Here is an 18,919-nt window from a genome sequence, read left to right on the forward strand (position 1 = left end):
TTATTATGAGTATTGTCTTTGTAAATCTTGAAATCTCTCAGACTTGTGAATGTTAAAAATTTCCCCATTGGGGAATTCTTAATTGGAACAAATTCCCTACTGAGAAACATTTCCCATTTTGATGTGAGAACTCGCCAGGATCAGAAATGGCAGGACCTCTACTCCAACCATACTTAAGACTGCTTTAGGGGAGAAAACTCATTGCTAAACAAAGAAAGTACTTGGATCCATGCTTATGGTGGGGCAAGTAGTTCTTTGAGCCAGGCCTGTTTTTAGAATTGATACAATGAGATGCTAGGTACCTAAAAGGGTTGGGCAAGTTTTCTCTTGATGAGATTAGTTGACTCAACTGTGTTTTCTCTACTTCAGACTTACTGAGGATCTGGGTTGACTTAGCAGGAATTTAGATTGGCAGTCCTTTGGAAAGCGTCTACAGTGATTGGTAGATGTAGGGACCTTGGGGAGGTGACACGGGAGAAAAACCCCTATATAAGAAAAAGCAGGATGTCTTGAGGAGGGATATGCTTTGGAGATATATCCTTTTGGAGAAATCCTTTTGGAGAATCTCTGATGAGGACCGCTTGGGAAGAATCTCTTGAGAGAGGCTCTGGAGAAGGGAAGCTCTTGGAGGACAATCTCTAAGGAGGTCTTGCTGGAGCTCCTCTAAGGGGACTCTGTGCCTCTGGAGGCTCTGGAGAGAGGCCTATTGGAACAGTCTCTGGCTGGAAGGCCCTCTGGTGAAGTCAGCTGAGATGGAACTGGCCTGGTGTTACCAGAATCCTTGTTTAGTCAGACCTTGTGGTGAGTGTTAAAAAACTGACTGATTTCTCTTTTAAGACTCAGGTCTAGGCCATATTGCCTTGAGGCCCTTCATACTTATTCCTTTCTTACTCTCTCTCTCTTTCTTTGATTACTCGTATTGTTAATTAAAATCTCTATAAAACCCAATTGACTTGGGTATTTGAATAATTGGGAATATTTCCCTGGCGACCACCTTATATTTGATTTAAAACCCAAGACACTGTAGTGAAACATATTTCTACAGTCAAAATTTACTCACCCTCTCTTATATCTAACACAATTTATATCTTCCACCATTTTAACTCACTACAGTTTAAAACCTCAACCATTTTAAATCTCACATCTTCCAACAGTGAATGATATGGAAATATGTTTTCCATGATAATACTTGTACAATCCAGTTCCTATTGCTTACCATCTCCAAGAGGGAGGACAGAAGGGAAGGAGGAAGACAATTTTGGCCTCATAATCTCAGAAAACATGTATTGACAATTGTTATTATAAGTAATTGGGAAAATACGATATCTAACCATATGTGGCCTGATTTCTCAACAGTGTTGGATGACATATTGCTTCCCTAATAAAGTTAATTTTCTATTGGAAATAGATACCTGACCTCTCTTTGTTCAGATTGACTTACTATCAAGGGCAAGAAGTAAATGAAGTGAAGAAATTCAGTCAGAGCTGAAAAAAAAGGGATCCTTTAGAGATTTTATGTTACATGAGTCACTTCCCTTCCCTGAAGTTTTTTGTCCAGAAAATGGTTTGATTTGCTGCTTCCATTCCTCACCTGAGATCATCTAGAGGAATTTGTCCTCTTATTCTCATCTCCCCCACACCCAGTGCTCCAAAGATGACATTCTCCACCAAGCTGATTGGATGCCAGGAGCCACGTACAGACAATGATATCAGAAAGGGCCAGTTTTTCAATTCTGACCTCTGACCAGTTCCAGGTTCTCTTGGTTATGGGAATTCTTGGAAACAATCAGTGGCCAGAGCATTATAGGACCAGGTCACACAATCACAGATCTACTATGTAGGAACCAATGTATGAACTAGGGCAATAGGCCCCCCTGAATGAAGAACAATGCCTCAGAAAGGACCAGACTCTGAGGTAAATCTCTGATTTTGGAACTAAAAGGGTGGGCCAAATGCAAGTAATTACCAAAGGACCAAGTGAATTATTGTGCCAAGGTGAGGAAGCAGGTCATGGAAACTGATCTTAAATGGAAAGTCCTACAATTATTATTAACCCCTTTTACAGATGAACAAGTTGAAAGTGACTTGCCCAGATCTGCATCATTTGCCCCAAAATTCCTTGTTTAAGATCAGCATCATTTGGTCTGTCTACATTCCTGACCACTGTCTATGCTGACACCTGGTCTTCTGACCTTGGTGGCTCTCACCATAGAACTAACTAGGTGGCATAATGGACAGAGTGCTATGCCTGCAGTCAGAAAGACCTAAGTTCAAATCTAACTTTGATTCTGGGAAAGTCACTTATTCTTTGCTTGCCTCTGTTTCCCCACCTGCAAAGTGGGGCTAAATATAGCAATAGCACCAAACTGCTTGGGTTATTATGAGGACCAAATGAGATAATATTTCTGAGAAATGCTTAGTCACAATGCCTGGCACATAGTAGGTGCTATTGTGGATGAGAAAGCTATAGTCTGCATTGCAAGGACTTGATTGGCAAGGAAACCTCATTCAGGAAGGAAATGGAACTTTGCTGGCAATGGGGGATAGGGCTATATAACCTCTAGCCAAGAAAAGCAGATGGACAGTTGGAAAGGGGTTCTTTTTCTCTTCTGAACTGAAAGGAAGAAGAGCAACTTGCTGAGCTTAACCTGCTGTGATCTCTCATTTATCTAAAGAAATTAGATTAGTCATGATTCCTCAATAGTTTTGGATAGAGACTTTTTCCCTTTGGGGAAGATAAGAGACTATCCACCCAAGAAGATTTTCCATTGATATCTTCAATAGCTGTATCTCTCTATATTAAGAAATTATACCAGCCTGACTCTACAATGTCTTCAGCGACTCAGGTCCCCAGACCTGAGCTCTCAACTCCTTAAAGGAATTTAGGTTGAAACAGAATTAGGAACTTCTCAATTTTTCCTCTTCCCTAAACCTACTATTCCTAAATCTCAAAACAATAAATAGATCTTATTAATTCAGAAGAAGTGAACATCTGATTCTTCTAATGTACTAAGATAATATCCATCCAGGGACAGAAACCAGAGACTGAAGGGGATTTTCCTCTTTACCTTTCAGCTCTGGACATTGATCCAATCTCACCTTCCCTTGTGCAGCTCTGACTGGGAGAGGAAGTGGTGCTCCTATTTATCTGTTCCCTCCTTCTTTTAGACCTTTCAAGCTTCGGTTCCTGCTCCCCCTCTAGTACACTATATAAATGCTTATTTCCTTCCCCTTCCCTTTTCCATAGGCAAGCAGTTGGTAGGTGTAAAAGATAGGTTTGAAGATGAATTTTTCTAATAAACTAGATCTCACCAATCTACTCATTAGATCAAAGCATTCAATTAGTTGCCATTGATGAAGTGTTTATTATGTGTCCAGCAATGTCCTAAATACTGAGGATATAAATAAAAATATAAAAACATTCTCTGCCCTTGGAGATTTCATAGAAGGGACCTTCCCCAAAGTGGAAAGAGCCTTAGCCATTCAATATGCAGTTCTAGGGCTAAACTCTCTTCTTGACCTTGAAGAATATCATAATAGAGTAGAAAGAACAATAACTCTGTAATCAGAGGTCCTGGGTTCAAATATCACCTCTGATGCTTTCTATATCTGTGACCTGGCATATCTTAACTTCTCTGGGTCTCAGTTTTCACATATGGAAATGAAGCGATTAAGCTAGGTGACCTTTGAAGGTAAATTCTAGTCCTATCCAATCAACTTTAGCCAATCATTTTACATCTCTGGGTCTCAGTTTCCACATACACAAAACAAGAGGCCATATATACTTCTCGATACTTCTAAGATTCCTTCCAACTTTATGCCGATGATTGATAATATAAAAGTTCATAGCATTGGGAACCTCACTACTCATTCTGCAACTCCTATTCTCAAAGCTGCACATAGAAAGGAATGAGAAGCATGGAGGAGTTCTTATCTGTAGTGCTAGAGGAAGGTAATGGGGTCAGTGATGGCACTAGAGAAAATGGGGGAACCGAAGGAAAAAGTACAACAAACTATGAATGAAAATCAAAGACCACACACACACATGGATATTACAGGAATGAGTACAGTCTATGTGAATTAGAGGTTGTGTGGGTGTCACATCCTCTACATGGATCAGCCGCTTGGAGGAGGAATGAACTCCATTCTGACCTCTGGAGGGGGAGCTGTTCGTTTATACTCACCCCCTTGGCCTTGCACAGGGCAGACTTATCATAAAAGCTTGGGTCATCTAGCCATCTACTGCTTTGCAACTCTGGGCCCATTATTGAGCCAACCATTCCACTGGCATAGAACTTCCTCTTCCCACACCATGTCTGCTTAAAGAGTGTTCGCTGTAGTCCAGTAGAAATAACTTTAGACAAGAGTCAGAACTCCTACAACTTGAATCCTGGCTTGAACACCTTCTGAGTCTTCTTGGTAGAACTTCCAAATGGGTCTCCCTTAGTACTACCCTACTAATCTTGTAGGCCTTATATGCGTTAGCTATATACTAGACATGCTCTGTGTTAGCTATTATTGATCTGTCCAGTGGAGGTGTGAATGGGTTGATAATAACTCTAGTCCTGGACATGTTCTCAATCCTATCCACAAAGTACCAGGAAGTGTTTTGTCCACAACTGCCAAATGGATGTGTAATCAGAATTCAAAGGTTTATCTTCTCCATGACTGATTCCTCCTTATATTTCACTAAAAAAGCTCCATCCTTATTATCTGTCTTTCCTGATCAGTCTTCCCCACAGAGGTAGAATATAGCAGATCTAGGATTTGAATCCACACCCTTTGACTCCATGCAATGTATATTCTTACTACTGTATCATGCAACCTGTATGAGTCATTAAGGGATAAAGGACAAGATTGACCTCCTCCATGGACACATCAGACTCAGAGACCATAATTGTAATGACTGTTTCCTCCTTATATTTCACTAAAATGAAACTCTGTTTTCCAGCAGGGAGTATAATGAAGGAACTGTTCTTACCAGTGTCTGGAATAGTGACCGTGGTAGTCTGGGTGGATAGTTTGTCCATGGGAATGAGAGGGAAAGCTGAGTTGGTGGGCAACTTACTTGTGGACAGAACCACAGTCTCAGCTCCTCTGCTGATGTCCATCGTGGCTGTGGACTACATCAGGGCCAGCCCTTCCCTTGCAGTAGCCATGGCTGTGGTCTCTGAAATCGATGTGTCCAAAAATGTAATTGACTTTGGATCTTCTCTACTGACACTGGAAAGAGTTGTGGTTGAGGAGCTTATAGATCCTGCTGGGGGCACATTGGTCCAGGGGAAGGCTGTGGTTGTTGCTGTGGTATTATGGGTAGCAGGGTATGAAGGGACACCTATGGGGCTCCTTCCTCCTGTCCCAGGCCCAGGTGGGGTAGAGACTTCAGCAATGAGCATAATTTCATATGGGCTCATCTCCACTCCAGACCAGGCAGTTGGTGCTACCATGGTCTCTGGCAAGGCAGAGGAAGCAGGCAGAGTATCCCAAGTCAGTAGTGCCAGAGGTAGTGATTGGGGTTGTTGTTGTTGCCAGAACAGTGTGTTCTTACTGCAGGGCTAAAAGTTATAATCATTATGGTCCATGACTTTCCAGCTATGGTCATTATCATCCCCTCTTCCTTTTTGCACGGTGCCTTGTGACAAGAAGGATGTATAATTGACAGCATGTTTTGGACTGTGGTCCATTTTCCATTACTTTAGCACTGAAAGGGTTCATCCTTGCCTCCTACACTACATGAATGAGGGAGGAATCAGTTCAATTTATGTTAATTGATATATCCTTCTAAGGAAGAAGTTTTATTTTGCTTTTGACTTCCCCTCCTCATTTAGACCCTCCTTTATATCATTTTAAGTCCATCTCTTTAGTCTATCTCTCACTATTTCTATTCTGAGTTTAATACATTTCCACATTTAATTGTGTGCAGATGAGAAATAATATGTTACACCTACTTATTCCTTATTTAATCACAAACATATTCCTTTATCCCCTCCCTTTGTTCTAGCAACAGGAAATTGGAGAGGTTAAACTGTTATAAAGTTGTTAAATTCTTATAGGGCAGAAAAGAATCCTTTAAAATCCTAATTTTTCAAGTTTCAATGGAGTTAAGTACAAATTTTATGTAAAATAAATACAAAGAAACTAGGTATAGCATTCAAGGTTCTATACAATTCAGTTCAAAAATTGTTGTTAAACTACAGAAAGTCTGGGTCTAACCTACATTAACTGATATGACTCTCTTCCATATACCCTCTCACAACTGGATTCCTCTTCACACTTCATACCTATCCAGAATTTTACTCTTTCTTTGTTTTTGCTCACACTTTTTTCTATATATGGACCAACTCAGTTGTGCCCTCCACCATTAAATTATTACAATCATCCAATTTATTTAAAATGTCAGTTTTAATGCCTTCTCTTCTGTGAAGCTAATCATGCTATTTTCTCAACAGTTTTCTATTGGTTCTAGTGATAAAATTACACATGAATTCTATCAAACATTCAAAGAAAAATCAATGCCAATATTACAAGAAAATCAAAAATAAGTAATTCTATTGAAATCATTGCTATTACATAGTCTTGATACCTACAACAAGGCAAGACAAAGGAAAGAAAAGAAAAGAAAATCCATTCTATTCTTAATGAAAAGTGATACAAAAATATTAAATAAAACATTAGAAAAAAATTACAGTCACATGTTTAAAAGATTATAAACTTTTGTTTGGACTGTATTCCAGGAATGGGAGCATGGTTCAGTATCAAGAAAACTATAAATATAATGGAACAAGGTTAATAACAAAAATAAATAATCTTATTATTTTATCAATAAATGCAATAAACACTTTGACAGAAAATAGTATGTCTCTTTTTAAAAAACATAAGAGAATTTAGAAACATAAGAATGGATAGATGTTTCTGTGATGAGGTAAATAATATTTAGCTAAGACCAAGAGTCACCAATATATGTACTAGAGAAATTTTGAAGGTGTGTGCAATGAAACTGGGAGTAAAATAAGGAGAATGAGTATCAGCATTAATGTTAGAAATAATTTAAGAGAGTGCCATACCCATTGAACTTCCAAAAAATCAATTGGAAAAACATTGATTGCCCATGGGTGGGACGAGCTAACATAATAAAAATGACAATCCTACTCAAATTAATTTACTTATTTAGTGCCATACCCATCAAACTACCAAAAAATTCTTTATTGAATTGGAAAAAAAAAACATAACTAAGTTCATTTGGAAGAACAAAAGAGCAAGGATATCCAGGCAAATTATGAAAAAAAAATGCAAAGGAAGGAGGACTTGCCGTCCCAGATGTCAAATTATACTATAAAGCAGTGGTCATCAAAATAATTTGTTACTGGCTGAGAGACAGAAAGGAGGATCAGTGGAATAGATTTGATGTAAATGGCCTCAGCAAGACAGTCTATGACAAACACAAAGATCCCAGCTTTTGGGACAAAAATCCAATATTTGATAAAAACTAACGGGAAAACTGGAAGACAGTGTGGGAGAGATTAGGTTTGCATAAACATCTCACACCCTACACCAAGATAAATTCAAAATGGGTGAATGACTTGAACATAAAGAGGGAAACTACAAGTAAATCAGGCGAACACAGAATAGTATACATGTCAGACCTTTGGGAAGGGAAAGATTTTAAAACCAAGCAAGACTTAGAAAGAGTCACAAAATGTAGAATCAATAATTTTGACTACATCAAATTAAAAAAAATTGTACAAACAAAACCAATGTAACTAAAATCAGAAGGGAAGCAACAAATTTGGAAACTATCTTCATAAAAACCTCTGACAAAGGTTTAATTACTCAAATTTACAAAGAGCTAAATCAATTGTACAAAAAATCAAGCCATTCTCCAGTTGATAAATGGGCAAGGGACATGAATAGGCAGTTTTCAGCCAAAGAAATCAATACTATTAATAAGCAGATGAAAAAGTGTTCTAAATCTCTTATAATCAGAGAGATGCAAATCAAAATAACTCTGAGGTATCACCTCACACCTAACAGATCGGCCAACATGACAGCAAAGGAAAGTAATGAATGCTGGAGGGGATGTGGCAAAGTGGGGGAATTAATTCACTGCTGGTGGGGTTGTGAACTGATCCAACCATTCTGGAGGGCAATTTGGAACTATGCCCAAAGGGTGATAAAAGACTGTCTGCCCTTTCATCCAGCCATAGCACTGCTGGGTTTGTACCCCAAAGAGATAATAAGGAAAAAGACTTGTATAAGAATATTCTTAGCTGCATTCTTTGTGGTGGCCAAAAATTGGAATATGAGGGGATGCCCTTGAATTGGGGAATGGCTGAAAAAATTGTAGCATATGTTGGTGATGGAATACTATTGTGCTAAAAGGAATAATAAAGTGGAGGAATTCCATGGAGACTGGAACAACCTCCAGGAAGTGATGCAGAGAGAAAGAAGAACCAGGAAAACATTGTACATAGAGACTGATACACTGTGGTACAATCGAACATAATGGAATTCTCCGTTAGTGTCAATGCAATGTCCCTAAACAATCTGCAGGGATCTAGGAGAAAAAACATTATCCACAAGAAGACAAAAAACTGTGGGAGTAAAAACACCGAGGAAAAGCAATTGCTTGAGTACAGGGGTTGAGGGGACATGTCTGAGGAGAGACTCTAAATGAACACTCTAATGCAAATACCCACAACATGGAAATGGGTTCAAATCAAGAACACATGTGATACCCAGTGGAATGGCATGTCGGCTATTGGATAGGTGGTGGGAGGGGGGAGGGGAAGAAAAGAAAATGATCTTTGTCTCCAATGAATAATGTTCGGAAATGACCAAATAAAATAATTTTTAAAAAAAGAAATAATTTAAGAAATGGAAGCTACAGTAATAAAAAAAAATCAAAGGAATAAGTCTAGAAGGGGGCGGGGATGATCAGTATTTGCTAATGATATGATGGCCTGCTTAAAGAACCATGTAGAATCAACTAAAAATTAAGTTAAATAATCACTATATTCAACTAAGTAATGGGATATTAAAAAAAAACAGAAAAATCCTCAAATTGTTGTCAAGCAGGAGATAGAGGAAAAGAAAATCTATTCAAAATAACTATAGAATTATAAAATATTTGTGAATCCATATATCAGAAAAAAGAATTATGTGAATAAGTTAGAGGCAAGATGGTGGATTACAAGTGGCTACCCAGCTGAACACTCCTCATACTCCCATCCAAAAAATTCAAAATTACACCTACTACTAAATTTTAGAGTGACAGGGGCAACTTAAAATGTTAAAGTGAGACATGTTTCTGTCCTAAGAAAACTTAATAAGTTAACAGGAGAAACATATGACTCAGTGGGAGTAGGGCAGATCTATCCCTAATACATAGACAGTGGCAGGTATTGGTAAAAGGGTCAGAAAACTGGTTAAAAGGAGATTACTGGAGACCCCTTGATGGCAGTGGGTATGGATAGCAGTGATTGGAAACTCTGTTGCCAATGCACAATTCTCAGTCACAATTCCTTGGTGGAAAAGAGTACTAGTAGGCCTTCACAAATTATATGGTGCCCTGGTCATAGTTCCAAAGCAAAGAGGAGAGCTGAAGTGAACCAGGAGTCTTTCCTGGGTAAAGCCCAGAGTGCAGAGTAGGAAAGCATTAACCATATATATCACAGGATCACACTATCTTGGAAGCACTAAAAAGTCACAGACCTCTAAAACTAGCTCTAAAAAGAACAGCATGAAGAATACCACAGCTTGAGGCCATGACTTTCCTCTCTCCTGTGAGCAAAGTTCCATTTTTATATGAAGTTCAAAATTAAGAAATGAACTGGAAAAATTAGCAAAAATAAAAAATTAACTTGATCATGATAAGCTATTATATTGGCAGGGAAAACCAAGAATAATCTCAGAAGAAGATAACAATGTGAGAGAAAGCCTAAAGAAAATTGCTACTTAGTGGACCCAAACTCAATTTTGGAATTTGCAGAAAAGTGAATGATAGAGATAAGATTTATAGAGGGAAAACTGGAGGAGAAAACTGTGAAAAGAGAATTAACAGCTTGGCAAAAGGAGCCCAAAACTATTGAAGAAAATAATAACTTAAAAACAAAAGTGGTGAAATGTAGGAGAAACTTAAAAATTCCCTGAAGAAGACTTTAATTATGACTAAAATATGACTAAACATAAAAAGAGGGACAAAAATTCATGAAAGGAAATAATTCTTTAAAAAACAGAAGTGGACAAATGGATAATCACAAAATTTTACTGAAGAACATAATTCTTTCAAAATCAGAATTGGTCAACTGTAAGCTTATGATTTCTTGAGACATCAAGAAACAATAAAACACAGGAAAAAGAATGAAGTCTCTTTTGCTTTTAAAGCACTCTACAAATGCTATCCAACTCCAGAGAGAGAGGACTGATGAATTCTGAGTGCAAATTGAAGCAGATGTTTTCATTTTCTTTATTTTTGTTGCTCTTTTCCCCATAATATGGTTCACATTGAAATGTTTTACATGACTTTATAAGGATAATGAGTATTATATATCTCTTGCCCTCTCAGTGGGTGAGGAGGTAGCAAATTTGAAACTGAAAATAGGTGGGGATTTTTTAAACCCTTACCTTTCATCTTAGAATCAATACTGTATATTTGTTCCAAGGAACAAGAGTGGTAAGAGCTAGGCAATGGGGGTCAAATGATGTGCCCAGAGTCACACAGCTAGGAAGTGTTTTAGTTCAAATTTGGACTCAGGATTTACCATCTCTAGGCCCTGCTCTCTATCCATTGAGCCACCCAGCTGCCCCCAAAATAGGTGTTTGCAAAGCCCTTTGCCTACTTTAATTCCTTCCATTTCTGTTCATTTCCATATTGCTAAAGCTAGTATTTCTAGTATGATATTAAGCAATAGCCATTATAATGGGTATCCTTTCTTCATCCCTAATCTTATTGGGAGGACTTCTAACTTATCCTCATTGCAGATGAGAGTTGCTGATGTAGTTTTAGATAGATACTATTTATCATTTTAAGAAAATATCCATTTGTTCCTATGCTTTCTCCTCTTTTTAATAGGAATGGGCATTGAATCTTGTCAAATTTTTTGAGCATCTATTGAGATAATCATGAGTTTTATATTAAATTTGTTATTGATCTGATCAATTATGCTGATAGTTTTCCTCATATTAAACCAGTTTTGCATTCTGGGTATTAATCCCACCTAGTCATGGTAAGTGATCTTTGTGATATTTTACTGGAGTCTCTCTGCTAGTATTCTATTTAAGATTTTTACATCAATATTTGTTAAGGAAATTGATCTGTAATTTTCTGTTATACTCTTCCTGGCTTAGGAATCAGCACCATATTTGAATCACAAATTGCTAAAAAAATTATCTAGTATTGGGATTGATTGCTCTTTAAAATTTTTAGAGAATTCCCTTGTGAATCCATCTGGCCCTGAGATGTTTTCCTTGGGGACTTCTTGAGAGCTTATTCAATTTATTTTTTTCAAAATGGGATCATTCAAATATTTTCCTTCATCTTTTGTAAGCCTAGGAAATTTATATTTCTGTAAAATATTCATCCATTTCCACAAGAATAGTTTTATTTTCATATAATTGGGTATAAAATAGCTACTATTGATTGCTTTAATTTCTTCTTCATTGATGGTGAAGTCACTTTTTATACTTTTGATACTGGTAATTTGATTTTCTTCTTTCCTTTCTGAATCAAATTAACCAATGCTCTATGCTATATGGGACATGTGTTTAATTTGTTTGTTTCATAAAACCAACTCCCAGTTTATTAGCTCAATAGATCTCTTATTTTTTAATTTTATCAATTTCTCCTTCGATTTTTAGAATTTCCAATTCTAACATTAATTAGATTTCTGATTTTATCTTTTTCTAGTTTTATAGTTGCATGCACAATTTTTATCTGATTTATTCTATCTTATTAATGTGTAATGCATTTGCATTTTTTATCACAGCCTCAATCTACCTCTCCAATGTCAATGGATGTTATTCTTCCTCTTGCATTGAATAATTCTTCCAATCTGACCTTCTCCATTTCCTGGCTATGGGAAACATCATCTCCCATAACTATGACATTGCACTATAACTGGAATAACCCTCCCTTCCTTCCCTTTGTTATTAACCTCCAGCACCACCTTCTACATGAAACCTTTCATGATTTCCTACACACTTCCTCCTCAAATACCTTGTTAACTGTACTTAGTCTTAGTTTATATTCAATATATATTCATCTCTGTAGTTATTGTCATCATTGTTAGAATACAGGGACCTTGTGAGAAGGGATCATTTAATTCTTTGTCATACCTGATACTTGGGACTTTGTCTCTCCTGCCCTCTCCATTTCCTGCTTCATGTCCTTGTGGATATTAGGTTTAAACAAACCTTTCCAAGGTAGAAAAACCAGAAGAGAAATTAAACATTATTCCTGTAATGCCAGAAGATCATGATGACTGAGCAAGAGACATAATTGGAAAGAGTGTAATTCTTGAAGGAGCAGAGGATAAAAACATTATTAATTAAACCTATTGGCCAATGTTGGCTAATGAAGAATATAGGTGAGAGGCACAAGTCCCTCTGGAATGCTGGGACATCCCCTCTAAGTACCAGATTACAAAGACAATGAGGTCTGACTCAATCTTTAACAAGATCTATATAGGGGCAGCTTGATTTCCAAGTCCCATGGGGGTAATTTTCTCTTTTGAAATATTTAGATACAGTTTGAGTAACAAAAAGAAAATAAATAGGCAAGTGAATAAATACAGTCTAAGTATTAGCCATATCTAATAGCATATCTCATATTTTAACCCCCTAACACTACTTTTATTTATCTGACCTACACTGCTCCCTTCCAAAAAAGGGTAAAAATATCTTTCACTGTAGTGTCCCAGTACATAGAGAATAAAGAAAATTTAAAACTCACCCTTCCTGGATCTGAAGAGTGTCATCTTACGATTATACCCTGAAGTTGGTGAGGGAAAAAGAAAAGAAAGAGAAGAAAGAAGGAAATTCAGAGGGAACAAGTGTTGGAGAGATGGGAAGAAAAAGTCAAGGAACAGTAAATGAAAGGAGGGAAGAGAAGAGGAAAACAGGATAGAAAAAAATAGAATAAGACACACAAGAGAAATGAAGACAAGAGTTTGGGAAAGTTAGAGAAAAAAGAAGACAAAAAAGAAGGAGAAAAGAGGAGAGAAGAAAGAAGAGAGAGAAAGAAAGGTGATAGGTGGGCAGAGAGAGAGAGTACACATCAATCTTTGAGTAGGGTATCTCTATGTGGGCAAAAGATTAAAGGAGGAATGGAGAGGAGATGGCTTGGGGCCCATAGGGTTGGAAAAATGGTGATTCACCATTTCAGAAGGGATTCATGGCATACTTCTTGGTTGAAGGAGCTTAAGAACAATCAAGCTTCTTCTGATCTTTAGAAGTGAGCCCTCCATGTCTTGACAGTTTGTCACCACTTTGAGGGACAGTGCTCCCAGGAGTGAGAAAGAAACCATGAAAACAAAAAAGGCACAAAAGGAAAGAAGAATTTGGGGCAGGTGGGTCTTTTTCTGGAATGGGAACCCCCAAAGGAAGAAAGGTACTTGTCAAGCTATTTACCATCCACACTGAGGCTGTCTTTGTCTATAATCAAGTGGCTTAGCTTTCTTCTAAAGAGCTGTTCAGTCAACTCCCAGTAAACTTTCTCTTTTTCCAGGACAGCGCTGGCAGAGACTTCCTTAAGAATGCAATACACATCCACTCCTGTTGCTGTCCCATTATTTCGAGACCTGGAAATTGATGTTTCAGATAAGAGATATCAAACATAACCCTTCCTGAGGGTCACATGAACCAGATTAAAGTGTTGTTCTTGATTAAAGTGTAGTTCCAATCTGATTTTAATGTGTTCATTTATTAATTATAAAGGTAATATATAAATGTGTATCGTTTTCTGAGTCAATATACAGTCCATAGGGACCCTGATATGTATATAATTTAGTGGCCTCAGTTTCTTTTTGAGTTTGACACCACTGGTTTTGTTTCTGAAATTGAATTATTCAGTGGACAGTCTTGAGAGAAGTGGTCCACTTTGAACAAAGGTTGAACAAAGGTTTAGAGAGGATTCTAGATTTAGACTTGAAAAGGACATTGGAAGCCATCAAATCCAGCCCTCTCAGTTTATAGAGGAAAGAAAGTGAGGCTAACGCAGGTTATGTGACTTGCACAGAATCACACATCTGATAAGTATTTGAGAGAAAATTTGAACTGTTCTTGATTCCATGGCTTAGCACTTTATCCACTACAATGGGATTGGTAGTGATCTGTAAATATACTCATTTCTGTTTACAAGTGTCTATAGGGTCTGATTATTTTCAGTAGTTTCTTTAGAGTAATGAAAAGAACATTGAATTTAAAATCAAAAGGCAAGTGTTCAATTTCTGGATCTGACTATCTTTGACCTTGGAAAAGTCACTGGAATCTCCTTGGGCCTTCACTTCATCTGTAAATGAAGAGAGTGGTCCAGATGATTTCTACTGTCCCTTCCAGCTGTCAATATAGAATCCCAAGATTCTAGAGAAAGTTAATGATATATTCTAATCAATCATTTTCTAAGCACTCATTTGGTGCCTATGGTTATTCCTTTCATTTGGAGTTATATAGTGAAAACAGCTGCAACCTTGTCTTTGGAAGAGCTATGGGGATAGAATATTTCTCCACCTGGGAAAGGGTAGGAGCCTAGAATATTTCTAATGGCTTGTTGGCTGGGGGATTTTATCCATTACTGCTTGGGTAAGAAGGACTTGCTATTGGGAAGCAGAAGAAGAACCATTCTGGGCAACTGAGTCAAATGGAAATGTGCTGGTCCCTCATATTTGAGCTGATGTCTTGACAGATTCTCACCTCAATGAGATCACACTGCATCCAGAATACTGAGAGCCAAGGCTGCTCCTTTCAAACAATACCTTAAGCTGGAAACAAAAGTAGAGAAGAGAACTTCTGAGTACCTGGCTAGACCAAGTCTGGATACTCGAGGCTAAGAAAGGCAGCATGGGAGAGAGGAGGTATACCGTGGGGGAGAGTGGGGATGGAGTCTTACCAGGTTCTTCAGGACATGCTCAGTGGCCTCGAATGTGCTGGAACCACTTTCGCCCATCTCTGGCTTGTACAACATGTTGGTGATGGTGAAGTCGAGAGTGAAAATCTTGTAGTATGAGGGTTGTGATACTGTACAGTGGGAAAGATAACCCATTGTCTGAGCCTTGGAAATGTTATTCAAATGAGAGAAAATGCTTTGTAAACCTTAAAGTTCTATCTAAATGCTAGTTATTTTGATGATCATGATTATGATCATCCCCATTATTCTAAGTGGCCCTGTTCTACTTCTTCCTCAGAGGAAAATGCAGCAGAAAGAACCCAGCAATGAAACTCTGAGGAAAACTCTAGCCATATACACTTTTTTTTTACTGGCAGTGTAAAAAATTGTGATTTTGGAATCAGAAGACCTGGGTTCAAATCATGGCCCTGCCATATCCTATGTTTTTACCTTAGTTCTCTCACATGTAAAATGAGGAGGCTTATTCACTTTCAAAGGTAAGAACTCATTTCCTGACAACAATTGCTAGGAATAATGAAAATTTGTCTGGCAAAAACTAGGGATGGACCAATATCTTGCATACCATAACAAAGTAAACTCTGAATGGGTACATGAGTTAGATACAAAAGGTGATATAAAACAAATGAGTTATGAGGAAAATTTTAACTTTTATATGAATGGACAGGGGGACATTTCATGATCCAATGAGGAATAAATAGAAGATCAAGAAAAAATAGACAATGTTGCCTATGTGAAATTAAATTGTTTTTCTCCCAAAATGAAACCAATGTAGTAAAATTAGAAGGGAATTAGATAATTGGAGGGGAATTGTTTTCTCTTCAAATTATTCTGAAAGGGATCTCATTTCCAATTTCTAATAATTTAAATTTATAATAACAAAACCAAGGGCAGAGTGACAATTTCAGGCTGAAGGAGGAGTATTGCCCTAAGAGATTCTCCCTGGAAAGTCAGTATGTTAATGGAGAAAATCTGTGACATCCAGGTAGATTATTTGCTTGGAAAAAAACAATTTACCTGAGTCCAGTCTTCATCTGGCAGTGATCTACATCTACCAGAATTCCTATTGTTTAAGGTAATTCAAAGCTTTCCATCTATAACTTTGAGTACAGCATCCAAACGCAGAGGTTTTTCCCTTTCTTTTCTTTATTAATTTACTGGTGGAAAGATTAGGGTCAGTCAGACAGCCTGTGAAAGGGTTTTAATTAGCATAAAGTGGTGTAGATAAGGACTAAAGAAGAACTGAAGGCTTTCCTTAAGAAGGAGGCTTAGGAGTCAGGTGGAGGTAGTTTGAAAAGCATGAGGGATTCATACTGTAAACCTTAAAATTTCTTAGACTTGTGAATGTTGGAAATTTCACCATTGGAAGGTTTCATGCTTGGAGGGAATTTCCTACTGATAGTGGGAACTCTATTGGAATGTGAACCCCCTTGGCATGGGAGGTTGCTTCTCCTCCCTACTTGGGACTGCTTTAGTACAGAAGCATTTTGCTGAACAATGGAAAGGGCTTTGACCTATGCTTAAGCATAGAACAGGAAGTTCTTTGAGTCATGATTGATTTTAGAATTGATACAATAGAGATACTTGGAATTGCAGAACCAGGTCTTGGAACTTACAATCTCCACCCTACTCAGCCTAACAGGATTTAGGCAGGGCTGCAGCAGAGATCAAAATTTAATTATTTGAGAATATGACCTTCAACAGACATGTACAAAGAGGGGCAGACATCTGGGCAGTCCTGGGTTAAGCTAGAGCCACCATTGGCACAGGGAAGACATGGACAGTGATTGGTAGATGTGAGAACTGAGGGGAGGGAACTGAGATGGTGTCCTTAAAGATAGCAGGGCCTGAGGACTGGAGGGGTTGGAGAGGTTTTGCTCTGAGAGGTTGTACTCTGAGAAGGCTTGCTCTGAAGGAGGCTGGAGGTGGAGGCCCCTGAGACTGTTTCTCCATTTTGGTCACGTGAGTGATAGGGACCAATCTCTTTTCTTTGCCTCAGCTATCTAAGGGCTTGGGCCCTTTTGGCCCAGCCTAAACAGAGGGGGTATTTAAGCCCTATTCCCTTCCCTTCTCTCTCTCTCTCTCTCTCTCTCTCTCTCTCTCTCTCTCTCTCTCTCTCTCTCTCTCTCTCATACCTTTCTTCCTCCTGTTTGTAATTAAATCTCCATAAAAGGTTGACTGCTGACTTGAGTTTTCATTTAGGAATTACATAGCTGCATTCCTTGGCGACCTTAAATTAATATATATATATCAGTCTTTTAAAGTGATTTCCTTGTCACAATACCTACCAGTTCCCCTTATTCCTTTTGTTAAAATAAACTTTGTTTCCATAACCAAAGGGTCTCATGCTTAATTGGCTCTGAAGAATTCCTAGGTGGTTTATAACATCTTACATCCCCCTCCAGGACATTTCCCCACTATAATACCACATTTGAAAGACTGAAATCCTATTGATCCACAGAGTTAGCTCTGAAGGCAGCTGTACAAAGAACCTGAAACTTGGGCCAATGCTCCAATCATCACAGGTACAGATTCAAATTTTAACTCTCTTTTTTGAATTGAAAAGGAAAAGGCTGGAAATAAGCAAATAGTAGATAAAGAAATTCAAAATAGAAAACTATTTTGTTGACAGAGAAAACCAAAACACAAACTCGGAATAAGACCAGAAAACCAATGTTGCTGCATCCAAAATTTCCAATAAAAATTGAGAATGCTTTCAAACTTAAAAACAATTAATTGAAGAAGCTCAAAAAGAGCTCTAATCATCAAATAAAAGTGGTAGAAGAAAATTTGGGAGTAGTAATGAGAATGATACAGGAAATTCATGAAAAAAGAGTCAACACTTTGGTAAGAGAGGCACAAAAATATTGTAGAAATTAATACCTTTCAAATCAGAATGTATAAAGTGGTAAAAGACACATAAAAATTCAATCAAGAGATGAACTTTTACAAAAAGCAGAATTGGTCATATGGGACAAGATACATAAAAATGCACTGAAGGAGAATTTGTTAAAAGGCAAAATTAGTACTATGAGAAAAAAGAGGTATAAAATTTTGCCAAGTAAAACAAATTTAGAAAGTAGAATTGGCCAAATGGAATATGAAGTACAAAACCTCTCTCAAGAAAATTATCCCGAGACTTCCGGGTAAGCATGGCTGCAGAGTAGATGCGGCTTGCTTCGTCTCCTCAGACGCAACAACACAGATGACCTCAAAAGACCCTCCCAAAATAAAAAACAACCATTCTTATAAGAACAGAAAGACCCCACAACAAGGCAAAGCTCTGAAGGTAGGTGGGATTCCGGCATCTCCACAATATAAGGGAACGAAAAGCTGACCCACCCTGCCCTCCCCCACCAAACAGCCGGAGCCAGAGTTAAAGTCAGCTCTGGCAAGAATCAACAAGTGAGGGAGGGGCACCACAGGACTGTACAATGGGCAGCCCCAGGTGTGGGGACCTGAATAAGATAAGGTCCTTCTCCTGAGAGTACTAATACCTGAAGCCCCAGCAGGTGGGCTAGGGGATCACAGATCTCGGGCACCCAGAACTAGTGTGCCATAATCACCAAGTGTGCGAAGGGATCCCCTGACATGAGCAAGGGGCACCTACAGGTCTTGGGAGTTAGGTAAGACCATCAAAGACATTCACCTGAGAGCACTAACTCCTGAAACACTGGCAGACAGGGGAGGGCAGTCTCTAGGCTTTCCCGAGAAGACAGTGCAGCTGCAGAGAACCTAGAAGTAGCCTGAGACTAAAGCCTTGACCATTAGCACCCTTATACTGAGACAAGTACTACTCAT

At 38.2% G+C, this 18,919-nt stretch overlaps 1 protein-coding gene across 1 annotated transcript in view; it reads right to left on the reverse strand.

Moving 5' to 3' along the window:
- LOC103093868 (mucin-16-like) overlaps positions 1-18,919 on the reverse strand; it is a 74,632-nt gene that overhangs the window by 19,971 nt on the left and 35,742 nt on the right. Inside the window, exons 4-8 of the mRNA XM_056820966.1 lie at positions 15,104-15,231; positions 14,908-14,975; positions 13,627-13,796; positions 12,950-12,988; positions 12,334-12,411 (exon numbers count right to left, since the gene is read on the reverse strand). Coding sequence (XP_056676944.1) covers positions 12,334-12,411; positions 12,950-12,988; positions 13,627-13,796; positions 14,908-14,975; positions 15,104-15,231 — 483 coding nt within the window. The remainder of the gene's footprint in view (positions 1-12,333; positions 12,412-12,949; positions 12,989-13,626; positions 13,797-14,907; positions 14,976-15,103; positions 15,232-18,919) is intronic.

Source organism: Monodelphis domestica, chromosome 3, assembly GCF_027887165.1.
Source record: "Monodelphis domestica isolate mMonDom1 chromosome 3, mMonDom1.pri, whole genome shotgun sequence".
Classification (NCBI taxonomy): domain Eukaryota; kingdom Metazoa; phylum Chordata; class Mammalia; order Didelphimorphia; family Didelphidae; genus Monodelphis; species Monodelphis domestica.